We start from the raw sequence: 12,687 nt of genomic DNA, 5'->3' as shown, positions 1-12,687 counted from the left end.
GAGGCAGGAGCAGGTAATTCAAGAGGGAAAAGAGACTGAGAGGAGCAATTACAAACCTGCCCTTGGAAGCAAAATCAAATGATTGCAGTTAATGTTTTAAAACATTAGAAGAAATACATTCGAATGGGTTGAAGGAAGCAATATTTATTTCATACTGCATCATTGTTTCATACTGGAACAGTTGTCAATTCAGTATGAAAAGTAGTATCCAAATGATCAAAATTGACATTAGAGACGTTTATGATATTCCATTGCCAAAGAAGGTAGATTTCTTATCGAGTCTTCCTGATTTGGATTCCATCAGGATTTGGGACCTTTGGAAGATGCCCATCACTCCTCAGCTTTACCTCTACATTTCCTTGGGTGTGGAGGTAATGATCACACCAGTTCACCTCTGGTAGAATTCTAGGAGGCGTCCTTCAATCTTTGTGTGTCCAGGGACCTATTAGCTTTCTGTTGGGTCACAGGAGATGGTCTCTACTTGTGATTTAACAGGCAGGGTACACTCTAGTATGCCTTTTTGAGTAAAAGTTCCACGTATCCAGCACTGTTAAATTCAGTGTGGTCTCCCCTATGTATGCTTTGGAGTATGCAGCGTGTGGTAGCCTAAGATAGAAGTATTGTAGTCTGGTTGATATGGCACTGGATGGCCCATGGAGAAGTGTAGGCCTGTTGCTTCCTCTGGAGTACACGGGTCATGGGTCAGTAGGCTTGTATCTATGCACACTGGGCAGTGACAGGTGTCTATGAGATGCTTCTCTGAAAGTGGCTTTGTGGAGTGTAGTGCCTTTATGTATGCACTGAAGTTCTCAGCTGGCTGCTTCGGGTTATCCTCAGGAAATGCCCTCTGTGGGTCTAAGTTTGAGTAGGAATTGAGTTAACTAGAAATTCTGGGCCCCACAGCATGTACTCTACTAGAGGTGCTGAGGCACTAGGGTTACTTCCTTGGTTGCTGTGGCTTTCTCACCAGCCAGTGCTTGTTTGTCAGCCTAGAGGCACAAGTCTGTGTGCCTGAGGGTGCTGCATCTGCTGCTGGTTTCTGTTGGGTGTGGGAGGCACAAGGTGCAGTAATCAGAGCTGTCACTGACTGAGCCTCTACTCCCCTCCACAGGGACTTCTTTATAATGGCACAGAGCACAGTGGTTGTCTGCGACTGTGGGGCCTATACAAGCAGACTTTCTGTGAGCAAACTGTGGCACAGAAGCCTCCACCCTGGATGATGTAGATCACCTGGGTTTTACCCATCACTGTGACAGGCATGGGGCATTATTGGCTCATCTTTGCCTGAGCTCTGGTGGAGGCTGTGGGGAGCATTGGGTTGGGGCTGGCACTGCCCAGGAGTGGTTAGCTCTTCAGTCAGCTCTACCCTACTCCCCTTGTCCTTGGTGAAGGGGATTCATAGCTGTCAGCTAGCAGCAATCCCTCTACACGTTCCCTCTAGATGGATTACTGAGAGGACACATTTCAGAAGCATTATCTGTGGTTGTATATCTATAGGTGGGGAGAAGCTGTGTTGATTTGATTTCTTCTAGGGAGGTGGCCAGCTGTGAACTCTACACAGTGGCTGCCCTGCGCGGCACAGCTTTCTGCCCGCAATTTGGGCTAAACTGTGTGCCATCCTTCACCGTCTTTGCTGCTCCTGCCCTGTTTTAACTTGCTCTGCTTTTCTTTCGAATTGTTGTTAAGGAAATAAGCTTATGGACTTTTCCTCTCTCTTCTTTTCTTGGTAAGCTTTTCTTTTGCTGCTTCATTTCTGGGCTGTGGAGGAGTTGAGGGTTGCTACCTAGCTCCTCTCTACCAGCTTCCAAATCCCCTCACCAAATATATCTTGTTTTTAGATTTTTCTCTGGAAACCTAAAAAGATTTTACTTAATTCTAAAACAAAAAGTAATCCCTAAAAATATAAAATAAAAGTAAAGAAATATGCTCTTGAGTTCAGTTGGTGTTTTTGTTCTGTGATATTGGCATTTTTGCTCTGAAATTATTGTGAGTATAATATTTGATGAACCAAATATTGTCTTTACTATCCTTAAGAACTAGAATTCTCATCATGGGGAACAGGAGATATGAATGTTAGAAGACATTGTCATAAATGAATATACTTGAATTGTAAGTATATCAGTATAAATTCATGTAATTCATCATGTCAACAAGCTAAAGAAAAAAATATAAGATGGTCTCAGTTGATGCAGTAAAGCATTGACAAATTCGGCACTCATTGATTAAAAAAAAAGCTCAGCAATTTGGAAATTAGAAAATTGGCAAATAATGTGAACATTCATTTCAGCAAATACATGTGGTAAACAAACACATGAATAGGTGTCCAACATCATCGGCCTTTAGGAAAATATAAACACACAATGACATATCAAAATGGCAAAATAAAAAAAGGTGGTAACACCGAATGCTGGTGGAGAAATTTGATCATACATTCACAACTAGTAGGAATGAAAAACTGCTAGAAAGCAATTTGTCAGTTTCTTATGAAACTGAATATGTGACTTCCATATAACCCAACAGTTGCACTTGTAGGCATTTATTCTAGATAATGAAAATTTATTTATATCTTACAGAAACTTGTATACAAATATTCACAGAAGCTTTTTTGAATAGCTAAAATGTAGAAAAACCCAGATGTCCTTCACTGGGTTAAACATCCATGCCATAGGGGCTGGGGCTGTGGCTCAGTAGCAGAGCACTTGCCTAAGCATGTGTAAGGCACTGGGTTTAATCCTTAGTAGCACATAAAAATAAATAAACAAATGCATTATGTCCATCTACAACTAAAAAAATTTAAAAACAAACATCCATGCTATGAATACTGCTCAGCAATGAAAAGGAAGGAACTATGGATACACACTACAATCTGGATGAATCATCAGGAATTATGCCATGTTAAAAATAAACAACCTTAAAAGGTTGAATACTGTAGGATTCCATTTATATAATGGTCTTTAAAGTCATACTTACAGAAAGGAAGAACAGATGCATAGGGGTGGTTAGGGACAGGTATTGCTAAGAAAGAGCCTCAGGAAGATCCTCTTGATTGGGATGGAAATGTTCTATATTTTGACTGTATCAATGTCACTATCTGGGATGTGATTAATTTTTTTCCCAATTTCATGCTTTCTCTCATTCTCTGTCAGGACCTGATGCAATTTTATGATGAGGATCCAAAGCCAACACTACCTCCTTCCATTATCTCTTTATCTAGGTGGTTGTCAGAAGGACAAGCAGAAGTTTGCAGTCTCTGGGATGCAGGTAATTTGGCTAAGGAATATGTAGTTTATTCCAAAACATGACCAAGAAACACCGGGAGGAATTCTATATAAATAAAAATTTTATTTGGTGAAATATAGCAATAGTTGACTTTTATTTAATGTTGATAATGAAGAACAGGATTAGTATTCAATACACACATAGTCCTATAATCTTATTTTATCCATTGTTTCAGTGTTTTTCCTTCAATTTTTTTCTTCTTCTTTATTGTTTTAAAAATGACTACACACCTTAAATATTTTATGAGTGGTTTAAAAAAAGCAGAAAATTAATTTTAGTTTCTTATTTTCATTAACTTTTTTGTGGCGGTGGTACCAGGGATTGAACCCAGGGGCACTTGGCCACTGAGCCACATCCCTGGCCCTACTTTGTATTTTATTTAAAGACCGGGCCTCCCTGCGTTGCTTAGCACCTTGCTTTTGCAGAGGCTGGTTTTGAACTAATGATCCTCCTGCCTCGGTCTCATGGTGTGCCACCACGCCCGGCTCATTAACTTACTTTTGATGGAGTTTAATTTATGACATCTTTCAAAAGCAAAAACTAAACAAAAAGTGAAAAGCCAAGATGCTTATCTATCCCACAAATTGGCTAATCATCTAGAATAAATAACATTAGAAAAAGACACAATATAAAATTATACAAAACTAGCCTCAAATAAATTATACTATTGCATTTCAGCTGGGCTCTGCTGCTACTCTAGATCCTATAGGATCTGATCACCAATTGAGCCACTTCATCCTGTATGTTTTTCATGAACTGTCAATTTGCAATACGTATTTCCTCTTAATTTTCTCAGAAAGTAGGTGGAAGGTCTGCCCAGATGAGAGTAGAACAATATCATTAGTGCCTTTCATTTTCTTTGTTTTTGCTTTTGTGTTCATCCAGACAACCTTTCCCTTATTACAGAAGTGGCTCCTCATGTTTTGAGTCCCATTTTCTCCATCTTCTTGGACCATGCATCTCAAACTTTCACTTTATATAGAGCCTCATTATTCAAAATATAAAAGCTGTAATATATTAGTATACACTTATTTTACAAGTTCACATTTATATAAAGTTTTCTTACAAAGCCAGTTGCGAGAACAGCGTGCATATTTTAATAACACAAAACCAACAAATCGGGGTTTATGGTATGGTATGATATTTGCATAAGGATGGCATGCTCATGGATAATTAGTTACAAATGATTATAATATAGTAGACAGTTTGCTTAGTATCCTTATAACACACACTAAGTAAACAGATCTCAAATCAGAAGCTTGAAAGAACAAGTAAGGAAATTGTTTGATTTTCTAATTTAGCCTAATATTTTTCCCTACTAAAACTTAAAAAATAGACTTTAAGAGCAGTTTTAGAGTCACAGCAAAACTGAGTGGAAAGTAGAGTTTCCATGTATGCCTTTCTCCTCTTAGATATAGCCTCCCCCACCATCAGTGTAACACACCAGAGTGGTACATTTGTTATAATTGATGAACCTACATCAACACACCATTATCTCTTTAAGTCCGCAGTTTATATTAGAATTTACTGCAGATTCTATGGGGTTGAACAAATGATATGCATACTCTTTTACAGTATCATTACAAAGGAGTTCCCCTGCTCTAAAAATCCTGTGTGTACTGCCTAGTCATCCCTCCCTCCTCCCTCCCCTGGCAACACTGATGTTTTTATGGTCTCTATAGTTTTTTTCTTTTCTGTAATGTCATAGAATTGGAATCATGTGTAGCCTTTTCAGATTGACTTCTTTCACTTAGTAATATGTATTTAAGGTTCCTCCACATCTTTTTATGGTTTGATAGCTCATTTCTTTTTAGTGCTCAGTAGGATGTACCACAGTTTATTTATTCATTTACCTACTGCAAAACATCTCGGTTACTTCCAAGTTTTGGCAATTATGAGTAAAGCTACTTTTAAACATTTGAAACAGGTTTTTGGGTGAACATAAGTTTTCTCCCTAACATTTAATACAAGTGAAATTGAATATATATGAGCATCAAAGTCAACCCACCCTACAGAGGAAAAAGGTCACAAAACACATTGCCTGAGGGATGCTTCCACCATTTTACTTGTCAGGACCAAGTAAAATAGGGGCTTTTCCTATTTTTAATTCTTTTTTTTCTCTAGTCTCTCCTTGACACCGGTCTTGTTAAAATGCAGATCCTAGCATTTCACTTCCCAGCTTAAAAGCTTTCAGCATTTCTCTACTGCCAAAGGATAAGTCTGATTTTTTTGTACTGTCATATAAAACTTTCATCATCTGGTCCAATCTTTCTGGGCATCACCCAAAACTGTCAATATTCACTATGCTTTGTGACACTCCATTACTCAAGGAGTTTCTTCTCTTTAGAATTTGTTCCAGTTACCTTGGCTATGTAACATATTACCCTAAAACTTTGTAATGTAAAAGAAACATTTATTTTGCTCCTGGATTCTCTGGGTCTGGAATTAGGACAGGGCACAGTAGGGTTGGCTTGTCTCTGCTCCATGATGTGTATCTGAGCCTCAGCTGGGGGATTCCAATGCTGGGACAGGGATCAGCTGAAGGCTGCTCTTTCACTCATCTGACAGTTGCTGCTGGCTCTCTGCTGGGGGCCTCAGTTCCTCTCCACATGAGTCTCTTCGTGTGGTCTTTCCACAGGGGTTAGTTTGAGTTTCCTCACAGCATTGGTAGTGAGGACCCACTAGAAGCCAAATAATCTTGGAAGTCATGCTGTGATACTTGAAGTCATTCTGTTGATCAAGGAAATCACACAAACCCGCCCAACATCAAGGGAGAGGGACTATCAACCTCCACCTCTCCATGGAGGAATGTCAGCATCATACTAAAAGAAAAACATATTGGATGGGATGTACATTGCCACAGTCATTTTTGGAAAATATAATCTGTCATAATCTTCCACCAAATTATACATGCTTGACAAAATCCTATTCAAAAAAGCAAGGCCCAGTGAAAATGTCAGCACTGCTATAAAATTTTTTTATATGCTATATCTCCTTTCAATATGTTCCCACAGGCCTTTTCACATATCTCTATTATAGAATTTATAAATTTGTATAATAGTTTTATAAATTATATTCACTTTAAATTACATAAGTTAATAAGTGAATGTAACCTTACTTTTAAAAATTCAAACAATATAGATAAAGCTAATCCCCCACCTTGACTGTCCCTTATCCCACAATCCCCTCTAATGGGTTAACTGTTAGCAATTCGGTGGTTATTTTCTAAACCTTTCTCTGTGCATATACATACATATATTAAGAAGCATTTAGAATTGACTTTGTTTATAATATTATTCCGTATTTCCCCAAACTTTTATTAAACTTATGAATATCACTTGACTGTCTTCAATGTGTGTCAATATTTAGAGATTTACCCTGGTTTGTTTTTTAACTCCAGTAGGGCCAGGATATTATAGTTTCTGCTCCTACTGATTGAAATTTGGGTGTTTTATATTTTTTCCATTATGTATATATAGCTTCAGTGAATGGCCTGTACACATTTGTGAATGTTTCTTTAGGGTGGGTCCTTAGAAATGGAATCTCTGGGCCATAAAGTATGCCAATTTCTATTTAATTAATGCTGTTAAATAGGCTCTCAAAATGTCAGTGCCAGTTTGTACTCTGGCTTGCAGCATATGAGAATAACTATTCAATTCACACCCTTGCTAGCACTTGATGTTTTCAAGCCTTACATTTTTATCACTTGGATAAAAGTTCCATTGCATAGGAGGGTATAATTTGCTTATTTCCACATATCAATTGGGTATTTATATTTCCTCCTCTATGGACTGCCTCTTTATATAATTAACCTATTTTTCTTTTGGATTGTTCGCTGTTCAAGTGAATGGATTTTTGTGTATGCTCATGCGCGCACACACACACACATTCTCACACACACAAATCTTTTATCTGAAGTTATGTTGCAGATATCTTGCAGACTATGAATATCTTTTGGCTTTCTTAATGGTGTCTTCATAGAAGTTTTGTTTTATATCACCACTCTTTTCCTTAATACTGAGTGTGTGTGTGTATATGTGTGTGTTTGTATTCTTTTTAGTTATATATGACAGTAGAATGTATTCTGACATATTATACATACATGGAGAACAACTTCCCATTCTTCTGGTTGTATAAGATGTGGTGTTTGTGTGTGTTTAAGACAGTTTTCCCTATACCAAGTTTATAGGATATATTCCCTCATATTTTATTTTAATTGTTTGAATTATTTAGTTCATCTGGATTCAAAGTATTTGTGAATGGCTTTAGATAAGGATAGTGGGCAGCCAGTTGTCTCGTAACACTTATTCACTAATCCATTTTTCTATTGTTTTAAAATGACTCTATAATACATACTAAATAGTGTCTGTTTAACAACTCTATTCTGTTCCATTGATCCTTTTTTCTGTTTCTGATCTGTTTAACTTTTTGCAACTATTATACCACTGTTATATTAATATATTCTATTTTACTTAACTAATATTGTATTTGTTATGGTTTAGATCTAGAATGTACCCCAAAAGCTCATGCATGGACTTTGTTCCCAATGCAGCAATGTCCAGAGGTGGGGCTTTTAGGAAATAATTTGATCATGCAGATTCTAACTTCCATCAGTGGATTAATTCATTTGATGGATTTATAATTTGTACAGACAACTGGGAGATGGTAGAAACTATAGCGAAAGGGGGTATGGTTGGAGGAAGCAGGTCATGGGGGGTGGGGGGCATGCTCTCGGGGACTATTTCTTGTTCCTGGCCCCCCACACTTACTTCCGGATGCCATGAGCTGTCCAGATTTTGATACCCATGATGCCTCACTTCATGCCCAGAGCAATGGAGCTAGCTGACTGTGTACTGAAACCTCTGAAACCATGGGCCAAAATAAACATCTTTCTCCAAGTTGTGTCAGGTATTTTGGTCACAGCAATGAAAAGCTGACTAATAAATATTAGTGATCACTTAGGTCATTTCCATATTTTTACTATTATATAAACAATGATGAAATAACATCTTTTCTCCATTCTCAGATAAAATAGGATTTTATTTATGTTTTTCCATGATTTGATGCAGATTCTGAAATACTATATTCTGAATTTCTGGTGGTAAATCCTGTCCAGTACACTAACTTATTCTGTCAACAGATGGTTCTGATTTCCATGTTCTGATTTTGGCAACTTCAGCCCAAGGCAAAAATAAAATAAGAAAGTTATTCTGGTACAGCCTCTTCGACTCTTCTTTCTCTATCCCTTGCCTTTGTCCTCCTTAGGCCCCAGTGATGTGTGGCTCATACACTGGTCTGCAGTAGATGGTCCGCAGCTACACCAGCACACAGTGTTTGCCTCAGTGAACTTTTCTTCAATCCACAGAGGCCACTCCCTTGAATTTTATGCTACTCCTTCCTTGATTTTCTGTATAGTTTTATTATATATATTTCTATTCTAAACAATGTATTGTTTAGTTTCATAGGCTCTTGAACTTTATGTAAATGGAGTCACTCTAAATTTATTTTTCTGACCTCCTTTCACCACTCAGTATTGTATTACTAAAGGTTCCTTTATGTATGGTTGTCATTTGTTCTCACTGCTGTGTAGTATTTTATTATATGTATATATTATCATTTATTGGTTTACTTTTCTGTAGAATAAGGTCTTCAGTGCTGTGTGTCAAGTTTTTTTATATTGAAAACAGAGCTTTTGATACTTGTTGCGAACTTGTACAAGACTCCTGGTTCACATGAACAAGAAGCTCTCTAGGACATATATTTGGGAATGAAATTACTGTGTGGTTAGATATGAGTACCTTTAAATGTACTGGGAAATGCCTTATTGTTTGCAAAATTCTAGTTGTTTCATTTCCTCACCAACCCTTGCCGTTGTTGTTTTTGAAAAGTTGCCCATCTTGTGAGTGAGAATTGGTATCGTATTTGTACTAAAATATATTTTTTTGGAAATGAAATTGAGCATATTTTCATATGTTGAAACATTTTATAGGTGTGACTCATTGATGTCCTTCATCTGTGAAATGTCTGTGCATATCTTTTCATCATTTCTCTTTGGTTGTCTGTTTCTTAATTGGTATTCTTTATTCTGGAGGATGAGCATTCCACCTTGTAAATAAACGTTTTCCAGTTCATGGCTGCTCTTTTCACTTTGTATGAAGTTTTTTTTTTTTTTTTTTTTTGATTTTTTTTAGTTGTAGATAAACACACAGTATCTTTATTTATTTTTATGTGGTGCTGAGGATCAAACCCAGGGCCTCACACATGCAAGGCAAGTGCTTTGCCACTGAGCTACAGCCCCAGCCCTGTATAAAGTTTTTGAACAATAGAAGTACTGGATTTTAATGATATAGAATTTTATTCTTTTTGGTTTTGGCTTTTTGTATTTTGTGTTATTTCCAAAAATTCTTCCTTATCCTCAATCACAAAGATAATTCTATGTAGGCTAAAATTTTCATAATTTTGTTTCCTACAATTAAATCTTTAATGCAGAATTGATTCTGGTGTATGATTGAAGTAGAAGTCTAATTTTACTTATACTTGTATGGCCAGCCATCCCAGTCTACCCTTTCCCGAGTAAGCTGTAGTGCCATCTGTATCCTAAAGTAATTTATACATATGCATGGATCTGTTTCTGGACTCCATACTTTGTATGACTTACACGACTATCCCTACATGGATAAATAGTTTTAGTCACTCTACCTTTGTAATAATTCTTGGTGGCTTTTCCTTCATCAGGAATGTTTTGACTATTTCTGAAATACACAAAAGCTTGTGAAGTTTCTTTTAAAAACTCACTAGGATTTTTTCATATTAATTTTTTTTAAATTTATACATGACAGCGGAATGCATTCCCATTGGGATTTTGATTGGCACTGCATTGAATCTTTAAATCAATTTGGAGAAGTTACGTCTTTATAATATCAAATCATTCATTTGATTCTTCTTTAGCATACTTTATTTTATATATATATATATATATATATATATATAATAATTTTTTTTTTACATACAGGCATTATATACCTTTTGTTAGATCTAATCCTAGGTACTTGGTATGTAGATAATCCTAACTTAGGGTGGTCCAACTTATTTGGTTTTTCGACTTAATGACATTCAATAGAATGTGTAATGTGTACTTCCAATTTTGAATTTTGACCTTTTTGTATGATATTCTCTGGTAATACTGGGCAGCAGCAGTGAGCCATGACTCCCAGCCAGCCCTGTGATCTCAAGGGGAAATCTGCAGTGCCTACCGCATGCTATGTTGCTATGATGCTCAATATTTTTTTTCCCATGAAATATTTTGAATTTACAATGGTTTTATTGGGACCTATCCCCATTGTTGAGGAGCACCTCTATTTTCATCACAACTATAAAGGGTATAAAATTTGCATTTTCTAACTATTGAGTGTAAATAGGTGGAATTAATTTTTGTATTATTTATTTTGTAACCAAAACCTTGCTTAACCCTTTCCAGTTTTCCTGATTTATCTATAGATTCTTCTGGGTTTCTTACATTGAGAATCATCCATGAGTAATGGCATATTTACTTCTTTACTTGCAAACTATATACTCTGTATTTCACTTCCTTTTCTCATGCTAGGTGGAGCTGCTCATCCAGTACTGAAGATCATGGGCTTCCTATACTTGGCCCATAATCTTCAAGAGAATGGTTTCAACATTTTGCCATTAAGAAAGATTTACTATATGATTTTGCAGATCTCCATTCTTAATTTGTTAACAGTTTTTTCATCACTATGTTTTGAATGTTCTCTATTTAGCATCTATATTGGTAGTTACAGGTTTTTCTCCTTCGGGCTATACATTTTATAAATTAGTTGATTTCCAAATATTTAAACAACCTTGAATTCCTGGAATAAGCTCAATTTGGCCATAATATATTATCTTTTCTATATAGTGCTAGATTTGATTTTCTAGTGTTTTGTTTAGGAGTTTTGCATCTATATCTATGAGTAAAATTAGGATTGTCTTTTTTCCAATTCTCTTTGTCATATATTTTGATACTGAGGTCATGATGGACTCATACAAAAGAATTTGGAGGTGTTTGCTTTTTTTGTGTCCTCTGGACTAGTTGTGTAGATAGGTGCAGCACCCTTTAAATGCACTAATGTGCTGCTGGCAGGACTGCAGGCAGAGAAGGCAAATCACACTCAGACTGTGTGTCGCTTCCTACAAAGACAAAGCTTGCTCCTTCAGTAATGGAAGAGGACCATTGTAAATCTGCCCCAGGTAACTGGCTCTTTTCCCTGCTGGGGATGTAGCGTTAGCCTCCACTCTTGGCAGTTTGGGTATTCAACATTCACGATAGCTAGATCATACTGGCAAGAGAAAGTTCATGTTATCCTGCTTGTGCCTGGCAAGGGCATCCATACTGCATGGCCAGAGCCCACTGAGCAGACACTGGAATGACCAGAGAAGGAGGATTATGGTGGCTACTACACAGGGCATTTGCCCATCTACTTTTGAGAGCCTCCTCTGTTCTCTGACAGGCATTTAGAGGGACATGGATGCCTTTACATCATGTGCACATCCTGATAGGTCCATCCGTTGGTTCTTGTCTCCAGTCTTCTAATCTTATTCTTTCTATGGCCCTGGCTAGCATTCAGGAACCTCTGCTTAGGATTTGTTGTTGATTCATAGCTTGGCACCTTGCCTTTCAAGATGTGCCATGGGAAGATGTACTGTTTGCAATTCTGTCTTCCAGGAAGATTTTCTTACTGTCTTTCTGAGCACTTCTGTGTGGACTTGTAATGCTGGTATGCTTGCAGATTCACCTATAAACGTAAAAACCAATCCTGTACTTATTCCTCTTAGTTGGCAGAAGGGAATTTTCCATGAGTTATAGATGTAGGTTGGGGAGGAGCAGTGAAGGAGAGGGAGCAGGTACCCTGGAGTCTGAACCACCTGCTTATTTTGTTTACATGGGCCTCCTGAACTGGCTTCACCTGGTCTCATATATGCCAACTTAATTTCACAATGGAATGCTGCTGTGTGTGTCTAATTTTATATTCTGTGGATCAGATAACACTCATTACATAAGGGGACACAGTCACTTAGTGTTCCTGGAGTCAAGCATTCCGTCTCTGTCAGGGTCCAGCAGTAAGCCAAGAGATGCTTTTCAAGGGGATAATAATCATAGATAGAAGAAAAAGGCATGGCATTACTCCAAAGCCTGAGGGAACAGCTCTGTGAGAAGCTTCAGTGAGCGCTTCTGTTTGCCCTGGGTACTTGCAGTGCCTTTGACTTTGCTAGATTATATGACCTTGGTATTAGGACAGCCCCTCCAATAGCCAGGACCTATAGCAGAGCCTTTTCTTTCTTTGGTCCTCACTCCAAATGGACAGTAACGATGAGAGCAGCACACGTGCATGCGCCAAGATTCAGAGA

General features: G+C 37.4%; 1 protein-coding gene across 1 annotated transcript in view; it reads left to right on the top strand.

Annotated features, from left to right (window-relative positions):
- Window positions 1-12,687, top strand: part of Enthd1 (ENTH domain containing 1) — a 116,251-nt gene that overhangs the window by 64,495 nt on the left and 39,069 nt on the right. The window contains 1 exon segment of the mRNA XM_046429176.1: window positions 3,147-3,261. Coding sequence (XP_046285132.1) covers window positions 3,147-3,261 — 115 coding nt within the window.

This window comes from Marmota monax, unplaced genomic scaffold, assembly GCF_021218885.2.
Source record: "Marmota monax isolate L192 unplaced genomic scaffold, Marmota_monax_Labrador192_F-V1.1 WCK01_AAM20220418_F8-fsc00051, whole genome shotgun sequence".
NCBI lineage: Eukaryota > Metazoa > Chordata > Mammalia > Rodentia > Sciuridae > Marmota > Marmota monax.
The sequence above is the reverse complement of the archived record's forward strand: the minus strand, read 5'-3'. Positions and strand labels throughout refer to the sequence as shown.